This window comes from Ursus arctos, unplaced genomic scaffold, assembly GCF_023065955.2.
Source record: "Ursus arctos isolate Adak ecotype North America unplaced genomic scaffold, UrsArc2.0 scaffold_23, whole genome shotgun sequence".
NCBI lineage: Eukaryota > Metazoa > Chordata > Mammalia > Carnivora > Ursidae > Ursus > Ursus arctos.
The window spans coordinates 9,830,388-9,845,340 of NW_026622908.1; the positions used below are offsets into that span (position 1 = coordinate 9,830,388).

The window sequence follows — 14,953 nt, forward strand, 5'->3', positions numbered from 1 at the left end:
CCTTAGGAAAAACAGATGATGCAAAGGTGTCTGAGAAGGGAAGGCTGTCTCCCAAAGCCTCCCAAGTGAAGCGCTCCCCATCAGATGCAGGCCGCAGCAGTGGTGACGAGTCCAAAAAGCCCCTCTCCAGCAGTTCCAGGACCCCCACTGCCAACGCCAACAGTTTTGGGTTCAAGAAGCAGAGCGGCTCGGCCGCCGGGCTGGCCATGATCACAGCCAGCGGGGCTACTGTCACCAGCAGGTCAGCCACGCTGGGCAAGATCCCCAAGTCCTCTGCACTCGTCGGTCGGTCCACTGGCCGGAAGACGAGCATGGACGGGGCTCAGAACCAGGACGATGGGTATCTGGCTCTCAGCTCCCGGACCAACTTGCAATACCGGAGTTTGCCAAGGCCCAGTAAGTCCACCAGCCGCAACGGGGCTGGGAACAGGTCTAGCACCAGCAGCATCGATTCCAACATCAGCAGTAAGTCCGCGGGCCTGCCGGTGCCCAAGCTGAGGGAGCCTTCCAAAACGGCTCTTGGCAGCTCCCTGCCTGGTCTGGTCAACCAGACGGATAAGGAGAAAGGCATCTCATCTGACAACGAGAGCGTGGCTTCCTGTAACTCGGTGAAGGTGAACCCGGCAGCCCAGCCTATGTCCAGTGCGGCTCAGGCTACACTCCAGCCAGGGGCCAAGTACCCCGACGTGGCCTCTCCCACGCTCCGCAGGTAAGCGGGTCGATGGCACTGAGCAGAGCTGGAGTACGTAGCACGGCATTCTGAGTGAATCATTTTTTGATCCTTGGGGAAAACAGCCTCTGTGTTTCTCCGCTTCTGTTTAGTCAGAGCCTGCCAGTGATTTTGTAGTCAGCTGATTATTTTCCTGTGTGGGGAAGAAAAACCTAAGTGTCGAGTCATTTGGGTTCGAATCCTGAGTCCACCTTCATTAGCCACCATGCATCCTTTCTTAACAGTTCTGTTTCAGTTTCCTCCTCTGTAAAATGGGAACACCTACCTGAGATTTCATGTGACTAACCTATGTAGCCATATCTGGCCCATAATAGGTGCTCAGTCAGACTAGCTACTGAGATCTTAGTATACCCCGAGGCCCCGGGTGGGTATATGAGGGGAAGGCTGAGGATATTTTTTCCCGCCTTGTCTTATTAATTCTGTGGCTGAGATTCTTCAACATTATGCCAGACCGTGAGCTCAGCCAGATCCTCCTCTCAACTAGCCCAGGATCCCCCGGCCACATCCTTTTTTATACTGCATGCTTAATTCCAAATGTGTTTCTGAAATTTTTGCTTTCTTAAAAAAAAAAACAAAAAAACAACCTTTTAAAGCAGAAGTGTTTCTGAAAAAGAGGAATTGATTTCTTATTCCCTTAAAAAGGCATTTTCCTGCATTTCCACACTGAATGGAAATTTTTATGTGAAAATAGTGTTATTTTTTAAGCAGCTCCTTTTTAAATGTATACAGCTTTTGCTTGCTCATATTATCTCATTATTATATCTGCTGGACCATCCTCGAACTGCAGCGGCATAGGACAGAGCTTATCTCACCTTCCCAGGAAATGGCTTATCCTAGGAAAGAGTATAAGTCCCGGATAGAAAATTAAGTAGGGAAAAATAAAAAATTATGTGCACGTGTACATATTTGGGGGGTGAATGGGAACGTTTGAAAAGACTTCAGAAGAAGCATGCCACGTGAAAGATGTAATGAAGCCGTTCACTGTTCTTTGTCTAGACTTGAGTATTAGAATTTCAGTAATGATTATTTTTTCAGGGGAAGGTCTTGTTGGGCTGCTCTTTGTTGTTTTAACAGATTGCCTTGTAAATGAAAATTTTCTCTGCTTCTTGCCTCAAGTACTGTATGTACTGTTCGCTCTTTGGTATTATAGATTTCCTTTAGTAACTACAAAGGTATTTTGCTGGACCCTTAGGCTACTGTAATAGAATACTTGAAAATGCATGCGGATTCTTAGGCTCTACATTGAACAGCTTTCAGCCAATTCCTGTTAATTACATTTTTCCTAAATCATTAAGAGGTGTTCTCAATTTCCTCTGTGTGCTTCACTACAGAGAAGAGAAATCTTAGATGAAGGGATAGCTCTCTTCAAGTGATTTGAAGGACTAGCAGACAGAAGATTGGGCTTTTTCTGTGTAGTTACACGGAGAAGAATTAGGGGCAATGAGTAAAAGTGAAGAAGATACATCAGATTTTGGTTTTCTAGTGATTGGAAGGGCTTGACAATGGAGTGAGTTACCCTTAGAAGTAGTGAGGTTCCTGTTACTGGAGGTATGTAAGCATGCCAAAGCCAGGATTCTGCAAGAGGATATCTCATTCTCTGGTTGTCATCAGGCAAAAAGTGTTTTCTAATCTGTCACCAGATATTGTAGTGAGGATTGATTATGTGCGTGTGTGTGTGTGTGTGTTTATTTTTACAATGATTGGGATTTGTAAGGACCGTGGAGTAGCTGGGTGCAAGGCAGCGTGCCTAGGATGATAGGTAGTAGTTTTGTCACTGCAGAGAGGCCCACTCCACGAGGGTTTGGTGGGTGGAGCACGTACCCATCCTTGGACTTGAAGACAGTCCTGCCGTTCTTAACAGAGGGCCCTGTTGCCAAAGGAAGAGAGAGACATATGTGCCATTCCCTGTTTTTTGGCAGCACATTTTTGGTCATCAGCGGGGGGATGACATGGAATGACATTTCTGTCCCCAAGACCCACTGTGTCTGCTCTTACATCGTGTGAGCCCAGCACGATTTCTCTGTAGATCCTTGGGTAGGACTAGCCTCCCATCTTTCAGATGGGCGTTCACTTGAGGAGAAATCTGTGAAGATACTTTTCCCAGGCCCCATCCGGATCTAAACTCGTGTTCTTGATTGTTCGTGTTGTCCTTAGAGACGGAAGCAACCAAAATCCTTGGAATTGAACTGTCATACACTGAGTACCTGCTTTGTGCCCAGGGTCTCGGATACAAAGATGATCAAGACAGCTCTTTTTCCTCGAGATGTTTCCCGGGCTGGGGCAATTTTCTAGTTACTCTATTTATAGAAGTAAAGGGAGGCAAGATCTGATCTGGGACCATCATGGCTAGGCCTAGAGAAAATTATTCCTCATTGCCCTTGGGGTCTCGGCTACAGCCTAGAGTTTGAAGCTGGAGCCTTGTGATTCACCGGTGTCTGGGCCCCGTGCATGGTGGCCTTTCCCAGTGGAGCACCATCAGCCATTTCAGTAGCAATGACTGTGCCCGTCCCCAGGATTGTTGGCGCTCCCGTACCCATGCCCCACTGTACTTTAACAGCTTGGCGCCCCTCGTCGCTGGCTGTTCAACCCATACACCCCTTTGTCTCTTCACAGACTCTTTGGTGGGAAGCCTACCAAGCAAGTGCCCATTGCCACAGCAGAAACCATGAAAAACTCAGTGGTGATCTCCAATCCTCACGCCACCTCGACCCAGCAAGGTAACTTAGAGTCGCCCTCAGGCAGCGGTGTTCTGAGCAGCGGGAGCAGCAGTCCTCTCTACAGTAAGAACCTGGATATCAACCAGTCTCCTCTAGCCTCCAGTCCCAGCTCAGCCCACTCGGGCCCTTCCAACAGCCTCACCTGGGGCACCAACGCCAGCAGCTCATCCACGGTCAGCAAGGACGGCCTGGGCTTCCAGTCCGTCAGCAGCCTCCACACCAGCTGTGAGTCCATTGACATTTCCCTCAGCAGCGGAGGGGGGCTGAGTCACAATTCCTCTACGGGCCTCATCACCTCCAAGGACGACTCCCTGACTCCCTTCGTCAGAACCAACAGCGTGAAGACCACACTGTCGGAAAGGTGGGTTCCGTGCACGCGGCTCTCTCAAAGAGACACCCTTCTGAAAGTCCAAGGGTTTGTGTTGGGAACCCCAAATGTCATTCACCTTTGCCTGGGAGATGGCGCTCTTTCTAACCCCTGCTGCCTTTCCTTGGGGAAGCCAGTTGGGGATGGAATTCAGCTCAGCTCTCCTTCCTGTTACCTTTTCCATCGTGGTTATTCTCAGGGCTTGGAGCTGCTGGCCGTCTCTGGGGGGGACGGATTTAATGTTTCCATTTGAAATGGCATTCCTCCTTTGAGGTCCTTCCATTTTATTGTTTGTTCATCAGCTGCTCGTTTCCCCTCCCCTTGTAACTGTGCAGAGTAGGTGGCAGGCAGCGGTCCTGGAATGGGTGGCCGGAAAGGTTTTGGGCAGTTGGGTGGGCTCGGCGGGCGTCATGGCAGACACCCTCCTACGGAAGGGCGGCCAGCCAGAGTGATCTAGAAACTCACAGCAGCCTCAGAGCTCCGGATTTCACTGCGACGGGCTGTGAGTCCAGTTTCTCCACGTAGGCGAGAATGCCAGGATCCGCACTGGGAATGAGAAAAATGTCCTAATCATTGTGTGTGTAACGACCCCTCCCCTTTCTTCCCATCTAATGTTCCTTCTCTTATTTTCTACCTGCCTGGACTTCTAGCCCTCTCTCTTCCCCTGCTGCTAGCCCTAAGTTCTGCAGAAGTACTCTGCCCAGGAAACAGGACAGGTAATGACATTGTAGGCTGGGGAGCCCACCGAGCCTCCGGGTTCCCCTGCCCATCTGTGTCAAGCCAGACGTCTTGTGTGAGGCTGTTGGCCTGAGGCTTCCGCTTGTGTTCGTGGCTCTGATGTACCCTGTGACCCCAGACATGCCAGTGAGGGTCTGCTCCACTGTCCACCGCAGCCCTGGAAGTGGTGGAGTCAGGCCGGCCCATCCCTCCCCAGCTTGGGAAGGAAGCTCAGCCGCTTGAACGGGGGCTTGAACTGGGGCGGCAGAAGCCCTCGCTTGCATCTCTGTCTTCCTGTGGCATGCTCCTGCTTCCCAGCTCCCCAGCTTCCCACCCTCTCTCCCCTCTCTCTCCCCTCTCCCTCCCAGCCCAGAAATGATCTACCACCCACTGTGCGGCGTGGCCCTCACCTTTGTCTCCCCCACCCCTACTCCCCACGCAGCTGGCTCTTTTCCCTTCAGAAGTCCTTCCCTGCAGTTTGGCTGTTGTGTCTTGCAGGCTGTTGTGTTCTGTGTGCCCGTTTCCTGTAATGATAATGAAAAAGAGGATGTGCAGGGTTGAGGCTCTACAAACTGAGAGGCTTGCTTGCCCCTAGCTGCCCTGTGGGTGGGCCTCAGAGATGGATCCTGACCTCCAGTTTGTGGGGGGGCCACAGCTTGGCCAAACATAATAACCAGATGTTGTTTCGTGCTAGGAAAAAAAAAATTAATGAAAATCCTCTTCACCCCGTCAACAGCAAAAACTTTGTTTTTGTCAGACTCACCGACCAAGCCTTTAAACCCTTGTTCTTTGGAAATCCAAATGCCTTGACTTTATCAGCCAACAAGTTGTAACATGCCCTGACTCGGGCCCAGGGCTCAGCTCTGAGCTGCACCAAACTTAAGAGGGACCTGGAATTCACGTTGTTACCCATGAATTCCAAATATGCAGACTGCTGGCCTCTTGACACCCTCCAGCAAGTCCCTTCTCTCACGTGAAGTCATCGTCAATGGCATTTCGGGGTGGGCCAGAGGTAGGGGTGCAGGGAAGCTGGCATCTCTCTCTCTGAGAAGCAGTGGTGCTGGTACAAGGCTGGGTGACTCTGCGGAAGATGGGGGCTCTGTTTCGACCTGGGGCAGCCCCTGGGTTTTGCTTTGCACCTGTGGCAAAGGAGGAAGAGTTGGGGTCCAGTGGATGGCTCAGGCCTCCTGGTGCCTCAGGGTAAGGTATGCGCTGGTGTCAGCCACGCCCAGGATCAGGTTTCTCTTGTTTTCCGTGGATGTGGACGTGTTGCATGCGCAGCTGGCTATAAGGGAGCGCTCCCTGGTGTCGTGAGTCTCTTGCTCCAGATCTCCGGCCCCTCCTTCGTCTTTCCCTCCTTCCCTTGCCTGCTTTCCCTGTGCTTCTCTGAAGTTCTCATTTTTGTTTTAACTTTCCTACAGTGACCCGCACCTTGATAGGAACACTTTGCCTAAAAAAGGACTCAGGTATCTGCGTTTCCTCCTTCCATCCGTGCCATCTGGTGTGGCTTTGGGGCTTGGCTGCGTGACTCTCATGGCTGGTGGGGGTTTGGGCTGGGCTGGGGTCCCCGCTTTGGCCACCGCAGCAGGGCCCTCTGAAACGGGGGCTCCGTCGGTACCCTCTCATTCTCATCGCTCCATCTGTTGGCTTTTTTGCTTGGGCAGAGGCTGTGCTTTTTCAGGCTTACTGTGGCGAAAACCATCTCATGAAGAACACCCCTGGGCCAGCCCAGAGAGCAGTTACTGCTACTCTTGGGACCAGCGGGTTCAATTGATGAGCTCTTCACCCTGACCATGTTCTGTTCACGGCTGTCTTCCAAAAGAAAGGATGTGACTTACAGCACGTTGGTTAGCCAGGACATGGGCAAAGGAGAGAAATATCTCCCCCAAATTGGAAAATATTTAACTTTTCGGGCCATAGAAAATTACTAAAGACAGATGCTTTGTCCTTCCTAAATATTCTAAAAATTGTGTCAGTTTTTGGTGCCCAACAAGACACGGGTGTGATTGGCTTTGGTGTAAAGAAAAGACTACCAGGAAGGAACGTCCTTCCATTTGTCGTAAGTCGTGGCTCATTTTTGGTGCAAGTCCTGGTGAAGCAAGATGATGTAAGTTACCGTTGCTCACGCCATCTCCTTCACTTTGCTAACCGGAGGGACTCCAGTTCTAACGCCTGCCCCAGGGTCCTACTGTATGATGCTTGCAGCTGTCATTTCTCCTGCTCTTTAAACACCTCGTTGTTCGTAGCATTTGCTTCACCCTGCACTAAGCATTAAGTGCTTTCGCCAAAAAAAAAAAAAAAAAAAAAGGAACTTGGAATGAAATGTTTCATTGCTGTCATGTATGTCTGTAGTTAATAACTTGCAACTCTTAAGGCTGAGAGCATTCTGAACAGTAATGTGAGGTAGGTATCAATGCTGCCTTTCAGTAAAGGAACTCGAGTAAGGCCAATTCTGAGCATCTAAGAATAAAAATATTGAAAACCACCCAACAGATGTCCTGCGGGAGGAAGTTCAGCGCTGTGGCCATAGAGGGGGCAGTTGGCAAGGCCTTTTGTGCTAAAGTCTTCTTCTTGTCAGCCCCCATGTTAATACTTAGATCCCAGCCACTCTCAAGATGAGTTTGGCATTGATGCCCTACTGTTGCCCTAAGAGGAAGCTAACCCCTCTAAATAGAAATATTTTAATATATAAATATATATTATTTATTTATTTACTTATTTATTTTGCAGTAGAGATCTATCAAAATGATGTAGCTCTGGCTTTTTAAAATTGTTTTTTTTAAATTTCAGAATAGAGATAGGTGATAGGCTGTCTTCATGCAATTGACATGACCTAGAAAGTTGTATGTCCATCACCTATAGCAAAAACATTTAAGGGAGAAACATTTTTTGCCCCCCTCACTCTACCTCTCCCTTCTAGCTCCCTCCCTCCCTGCACGTTCATGTGCAATGCCAAGACACCAGCACCTCTTTTTCTTGAGTCAAAAGAATCCCTCTGGTTCCATACTCAGTAGTCGCCCCACAGTAATCTGTGTCTAAGTCCAAAGGTACTCTGGCCACTGGGCACTTCAGAAATTTGAGATGCTGCCCGCGGGCATGATGAGAAGAGCATGGATTTTGGAATCAGACATAAAATGGATTGAAATCCCAGTACGTGATTCGAGGCAGGCCCTCCCCTTCTTTGAATGTAAAATGGGAATAGTAGCGTCTGCATTGCTGGGTGGGTGGGAGGTGTTGGCAAGAGGTCTACGAAGGCACCCAGCACATTGCTGACACTGGATACATCATTACCAGATATGTTACATAATAAATGAGGAGGTGGGCCCCATGACTTCTGTGGCACCCAGTGATCTGGGGTTCCTCTTACGGAGACTTACCGGGGCTACATTGCAGCAAACACTGTAAGCGTTGGTGTCGTCACGCCTTCCATCACGTCTGGTTTCTGATACGCTGGGACGTGCGGCCACTTACGTGCACTCGAGAGCGCAGCTGCCATGAGCTAGCTGATTAAAACTTCCTCGAAGCTCTGACAGCAGCTCCTTGTGTTGCTTCAGTCTGTCAAGGTGGGGGCTTTGAACTGACACTATCATGAATCAACATGTTACAGGTACGCCCAGGGACGGCTCCTTTGAGCATTTGCTGATCTTGCTCCCTTTATGTATTCCCTCCAAAAGAACTGCAGTTTTCCCCAAAGGCAGCCAAGTAGCAAAAAAGGTTTGGAGAAACTTCATAAGTTTCAGGATGTGTAGTGATGTGATTTTTTTTTTTTTTAACATCATCGTTGGATCTATATTTTCTTTTTTGTCTATTTATCATCAGCTCCCCGGAGTTCATTTTCATAAGCGTTGTTCATAGTTAATCCCAGCGTCAATTCTGTCTATCCAGGTATACTCCCACTTCCCAGCTTCGCACCCAAGAAGACGCAAAAGAATGGTTACGGTCCCACTCTGCAGGAGGCCTGCAGGACCCCGCTGCCAATTCCCCGTTTTCCTCTGGTTCCAGTGTAACGTCTCCCTCCGGAACAAGATTCAACTTCTCCCAGCTTGGTGAGTAACCACTGATCATTAGCTGTGGGGATCAGCTCCGTGGGGCTGAGGTTAGTCTTGTATTTTGAAGAAGGTATGTGGTCATCTCCACGCAGTCCCATCAGTCTCCCTATTGATCAGCCCTCAGCAATGTAGTTTGATTATAGGCGATTGATGATAGCAAAAGAAAGAAAAGAGAAAAGATTTTGGTACTCTAATCAAGTGATTTATTGATATGGTTGAGTTAGGTAGGGTTCTAGCAGAGAGCAAACCATTCCATTTTTGAAAAGAATGTATTGTTTCTAAGACCTCTGAAGACATAGGTTTATATCTGAAGAAGCGGTAGCATACCCCGTGTTTGGTCCTCTGCTTTGCTCTATTAAGCTGGAAAATAAAGATCAGGTTTTGAGTGAACAAGTATTCTTGGAAATGCCTGCTACTGACATAATGCTTTGACTGGCACAGTGGGGAAAGGAAAAGAATCTGTTAAGACAGTCCCTGCTGACATGTTAATGGATTCTTTTTCAGAGAGACAAACACACCCACACAGACTCATAAACAGGGTAAAAGAGAACAATCCAAAGCTTTATACTTTATATGAAACCGTGTAAAAACCGACTATGGTCCGGTAGCAAGTATTATATACGGTTAGAGAAAGGGAAGATCAGTCCTGGCTAGACTTACCAGGAAGAATGGGAGCTGAGCCCTGAAAGACTGATGGAGGGGGAAAATCTTGCCCGCTCTCGTCTTGCTCTTTAGAAGGGCGGCCTTTTCTGAATATTGCAAATAACAAACACGGCGTCTTTAAGGACAGGTGTGGCTTGTAATCAAGTAAGGCTTAACTTTTCGTTTTTAATGAATTAAGATACTTTGGAAATACTGCATATTACTGAAATGGACAAGGTTTTAATAAAAACAAAAAAGGCTGTTTGGGCCACGGCGGATGTGCCTCTTTGCCCTGAAGCTCTTTAGGTGCCACTACAATCACGTCCCATTGGAGGCAGTGAGACCTGTGTTCATATTGTTCTTTCCCAGCCGTAACTCTTTGAGGCAAAAGTTTCTTGTCGTGCACAAATGCTTCCCATCTGATCAAAAGCCCAGTTGGACTATTTTGGGCTTTGGCTTTAGAGGGAGCTGTTCCAGATGAGCCCAGGGAGTAATTAGCTCATGCCTGGAAGGTGACACTAGCTTGTCGGAACGTGCCAAGTTGGAAAGCTGAGGCCCAGAGCCTTGCTTTGGAAATGACCCACCTTTCCTCCCTTATTTTTAGCTCTCAGTGTATTATTCAAATGCTGATGTGACAATCTTCTAGAAAACAGGCAAGGGAGGGAAGTTGGCAGGGACAGATAATGCCCGATACTAATCAGTCCCCTTGTCGTCCCCATCCAGGATTCGAACAGAGACATGACTTTCCAACCTTTCAATTCCCTTCCTTTTTTTCCAGCGAGTCCCACCACGGTGACCCAGATGAGCTTGTCCAATCCAACCATGCTGAGGACCCACAGCCTCTCCAATGCCGACGGGCAGTACGACCCGTACACAGATAGCCGATTCCGGAATAGCTCCATGTCCCTGGATGAGAAGAGCCGAACCATGAGCCGCTCGGGCTCCTTCCGGGATGGGTTTGAAGAAGGTAAGTGAGGAGGGTTGCTGTCTCAGGTTATGCAGTGTGGATAATGGCCCTCCGTACCGAGTTCACGACCCGAGAGCCCACCTGTGTTTCCACCTCTCTCACTCACTCTGGGGTTTGGGGCTGCGAACTCTGAATAGCAGGGTCAGCTCTTCATTCACCTCTTGGGGGGAAGAGGCTGCTGAAGACACATGAGTGAACTTGGAGCTGACCGAGTTCCACTCTAGGCTTCTCCCTCTTGGACCTGGGCCACAGCTTCTTGGCATATGCCTCCATCTTGAGGTTCAGCTTCTGGCTCACCGTCTTGGCAGGCCGAGTTTCTGGAGAGTTACTTCATTTCCCTGTGGTAACGTACCCGTGGAGCTCGGGGGGCCTGTGGGCAGCCAGCCTCTCCACTTCACTCCAGCATTTTCTATTTCTCAGGCACCAGTTTTTTAAGTTTATTCAGTTACACCCTTTTCCTTCAGGTATGCCCTTTTCCTTCTTCGCTCCCTAACTGTGAATGTTTGGGGTTGGATTTTTATGTTTTGTTCATTTTAATCAGAATGTTGGGAGAAAGTAGGTGTGGGCATCATTGCCAGCCATCTTCCTAACTTGGTTCGTCTCTCTTTCCCTTTGTTCCTTCGCTCAGGGTGGGAGCTAGGGAGGCAAGCAGTCAAAATGCTGTGGAGGGACAGCCCCACCCCCAAAAAGCTTCCTGAAAATGGGAATGATAGGATGTTGGAGTCAGTACTCATGACTAGTGGTTAACCATATGGAGTAAGACTACCGGGGTTTGAATTCCAGTCCACCTGCTTCTTCCATATATGATCTTGGACAAGTTACTTCACCTCCCTGTGCCTCTGGTTTTTTACTGACAAAATGAGAATGGTAATAGTAACCAGCTCATGGAATTACGAGAATTCAGCGATAGATATACGTGTTCACCTGGTAGTGTCATTACATGTCCTAGCCTGTAGACTCAGCGTTAGCAGTGACATCCTGGCAGCTGGGACTCCCCAGCCAGGGGATGGGGACTCTCAGAGCAGTTGGAGCCCAGGCTACGGCCATAGCTGCAGCTGCGCCTTTTTTGCCAGGGACAGACGAGAATGTGGGCGGGAGTCATGGTTGCTTCCCTCTGCTCCCAGCCCCTGTGAGAGTGGGGAAATAGAACCCCAGCTTCCTCCTGGGAGGAGAGAATGAACTTGCTTTTTTTGTTTGTTTGTCTTGTTTTTAAGATTTTGGTTATTTGAGAGAGAGTGAGGGGGCACGAGCAGGGTGAGGGGCAGAGGAAAAAGCAGGCTTCCTGCTGAATAGAGAGCCCCATGCAGGACTCGATCCTGGGACTCCAGGATCATGACCTGAGCCAAAGGCAGACGCTTAACCAACTAAGCCACCCAGGCACCCCCAAACTTGTCTTGTTTAAGAAATCCCTAAACAAGCTGAGAGGGAAAGAAACACAGTATAAAGGCTTCCACTTTTGCCCAGTGTACTTGCTTATAAAAACTGTAAAGGGTTTAGTTACAGGGCACTTGTGTGCCCCCCCCCATCCCTCCCCCCCAGTCCATCTTTCTAGCAACGTCCTCCCTTCACCCTGGTTTATGTGTCACTTGTATCCAGTGACATCCAGTGACATCCAGTGAGCAAGTCTGCAAATCCATATATGGGAACCTGCTGGGACAGAGGATTAAGGGGGGGTGGAGCCGGAGTTACCAGGAGCGTTCTGCTGGATTTAAGAGCTAGAAATGCATGCTATAACCACCCTGGGCAGTCATAGTGGCCAATACATTGACCCAAAGTGAAGGAGTAGGCAGTTGGTCTTGAACTTTTTTCTAGTCCGTGTGCTCGCCAAGCGTGGCCGCAGAGCATTCCCCAGCCCGCCCGGTGACGACTCACACGTGGAGTGCGTCCTGGGCCGTATTCATCTTCTCTGTCGTGTGCGTACCTGAGTGAACCGTGCTCAGGACTGAAGCTTGTCCAAACAAGCACGCTTCGCCTCATAAAGATCCGGGACCATTACAGTATCATCATCACAGAGCTCTTATGTATTCTATCTGGAATCAAGCTGTCAGGCAGCACCACTGTGGAATATCTGGGATGTCAAAGTGACATTGATAAAAGAGGCTTGCCCACAAGCAGTGTCTAGACTTCTGTAAACCCTAATGATTCATGGTGACGTGGAACTGAAGGGCAGAGGTAGAAATCAAATTTAGGGGGTAGGGGGTAGGAACAGCTGTCGATATACTATGAATACATAGCATTTTCAGGGGGGAAACCTTGCATCAAATTGCTTTTATTCCTTCGAGGGCTAGTACATTGCAAAACCAAAACAGAGCTCGTCCAAGGAGGTGTTTTTAATTCCATTTGGTAAATGCTCCCCCCACCCCCCTGCAACTTTTTTTTTTTTAAAGATTTTATTTATTATTTATTCGACAGAGATAGAAACAGCCAGCGAGAGAGGGAACACAAGCAGGGGGAGTGGGAGAGGAAGAAGCAGGCTCATAGCGGAAGAGCCTGATGTGGGGCTTGATCCCATAACGCCGGGATCACGCCCTGAGCCGAAGGCAGATGCTTAACCGCTGTGCCACCCAGCCCTCCCCCCCCCCCGCAACTTTTGAATTTATAAATCCCAGGATTGTAGAAACAGTTGGGGGGGAAATTTTACATCTCATGTTTGGACCAAACAGAACCTCCTTCTAAGGTATATCATAGGCCAGAAAGCAGGATCGAAATTTAAGAGGAATTAGCACAAGTACTTAGGTGAGGTTTTTGTGGGAGTTAATTAGCACTTTCCATTTTGAAGGAAGTGGGAGTCATAAATATGTAGATGAGGCACAGGCATGGCCCAGATGCAACCTTTCAAAGTTATTTCAGGTAAATTAATTTCCATCAGATGCATTATGCAATCTTAAAGTCAACTTTAATAGCTCACATTTAGGGAGAGGCTCGAGGCATTTTGAAAATGGATGTCTTTGCCCAGGGACTATACCAATCATCCCTAATTGCTGGTGCAATCTTGAGCAGTTCCTATGGAATCCATAGGAACAGAGCGGCTTATTAATAAATAAATCTTTTTTTGTAACTCACTTGGGTTTCTAGCCCCTGACAACACTTGTGATTGAAATCCTGGCATGTCTACTGCTAGCAAAGCGACTTGGGGGAAGGCACTTGTCCCTGCTTAGCCTATTTCCTGTTCATTAAAAGGTAGAAAATAATTGTACTTGCTTCAGAGGATTGAAGTGAAGATTAGGTGGGATAAATCCCGGAAAGCATCTAATGCAAAATGACTTTGAAAGAGGTTTATAGTAAGTATTCAATCAATGGTAGCCATTGTTATAATTGTCATGTTTTGTTTTCTCCTTCTCACCAAGGGCCATTACATTCCTGTTTTGTTTATGGCAAAATTGAGCCCAAAGAAGTGCCTCGGGGACTGTGTGCAGCCAGGACCCAGTCCTAAACTCTTGATTTTCAGCCCTCTGTTTTGTTATTCAGTCCTACCGTGATATTTGGCTCTGCCTTGGGCACAGCTGGGCTTTCTTACATGTGTGTTCTCTGTTTTCAGTTCTACTTCCTTTGCGGTTGGTTCAGAGGGTGGTCCATTAGCCATCAGAACTGTGCCTCCTTCTCACTGGTAGGACTTCTGATAGTACCAATCGTGGAGCAAGAACTAGGATACCGTGCCTAGACGCACATTCTCTGCTCCTAACTAGCTGTGTGTGCTTGGCCACATCACTTAGCTTCTCTGGGTGTTCGCTTACTCTTTTGTGTGTTAGTGGTAGAAACTCCTGCCCTGTCTGGGAATATTACCTACCAATTCTCTGGTGATGAGGATCACTTCACCAACAATACTGTAAATGAGAAAGTGCTTTGATTCGTAGGAAGCTGAAGATACACGTGAGATGCCAAGTGTGGCATCAGAGGTATTTGCTTGCTTTGTTGGCTGATGCCCAGTTGTTTTATTCTGTCTAGAGCATGCATGTATAATCACCGAGGTTTGAGGCAGGGGTGAAATCACGATTTTCTCAAACGTGCATTTTTTGCTCATTTAGTCCCAGCTTGTGTCCGTGTAGGTTGGATGAGGGGCTGGGGAAACCATTCTAAAACACACCAAAAGGCAAAAACAAAAACAAAACTCTCAGAAACGCCTGAATCAGATCTCTCAAGGGCAAAACAGTCTCCATACTTTGGGTCAGCAGATCCTGTTCCTGAACGCTGTGTGACCAGAAGCAGACCATTTAACCTCTCTGGATTTCAGATTCCTCAGGTGCAGAGATGGCCTGGACAAGTCCGTGTGGTTCCTCGTAGCTTCAAATTTCAGAGGTACAGGGACAGGGAGTGCTTTCGCTGTTCTGGCTTTGTCTCGTGCGCAATTTGCTGTCCAAGTATCCAAGCCACGTAACCCAGGCTCTGATTTGGTTCGGCTCACTTGGAGCGTGGCCCACTGCAATGGTTCAGGCAAGCCACATTCAGTTTGGATTTGACTCTGGAAATCAAGGAATCTTTCTTTGGACCACAGCCTCGCTATTGCTATTTACCAAGTGAGAGGAGTTAATTACAGAGAAAAATAATTACCTCCACTGAAGCTTGCCAGATGTGCTCATTGCCTGCGGCCCTGGGCCTGCACTGGGATATTGCTGAGGGCAGTGTCTGTAAGTCTGTGCGTATGAGCTGGAGGGATAGAAGAGACAAATTTCCATTTTCTAGCAGCCTAGTTCCACGTGGCAGCCCTGTGCTGGCTGCGCAAGTGGTGTGATGGAAAAGGGTAGCTGAAGGGTGGCTGTATGTTAC

General features: G+C 48.4%; 1 protein-coding gene across 4 annotated transcripts in view; it reads left to right on the forward strand.

Annotated features, from left to right (window-relative positions):
• Positions 1–14,953, forward strand: part of NAV2 (neuron navigator 2) — a 383,600-nt gene that overhangs the window by 318,644 nt on the left and 50,003 nt on the right. For 3 of the 4 annotated variants that reach the window (XM_026512228.4, XM_044389055.3, XM_057317562.1), the window contains 6 exons: positions 7–709; positions 3,344–3,808; positions 4,465–4,530; positions 5,953–5,997; positions 8,417–8,577; positions 10,001–10,189. In XM_026512228.4, coding sequence (XP_026368013.1) covers positions 7–709; positions 3,344–3,808; positions 4,465–4,530; positions 5,953–5,997; positions 8,417–8,577; positions 10,001–10,189 — 1,629 coding nt within the window. The remainder of the gene's footprint in view (positions 1–6; positions 710–3,343; positions 3,809–4,464; positions 4,531–5,952; positions 5,998–8,416; positions 8,578–10,000; positions 10,190–14,953) is intronic. The other variant, XM_057317561.1, reaches the window with a different exon arrangement.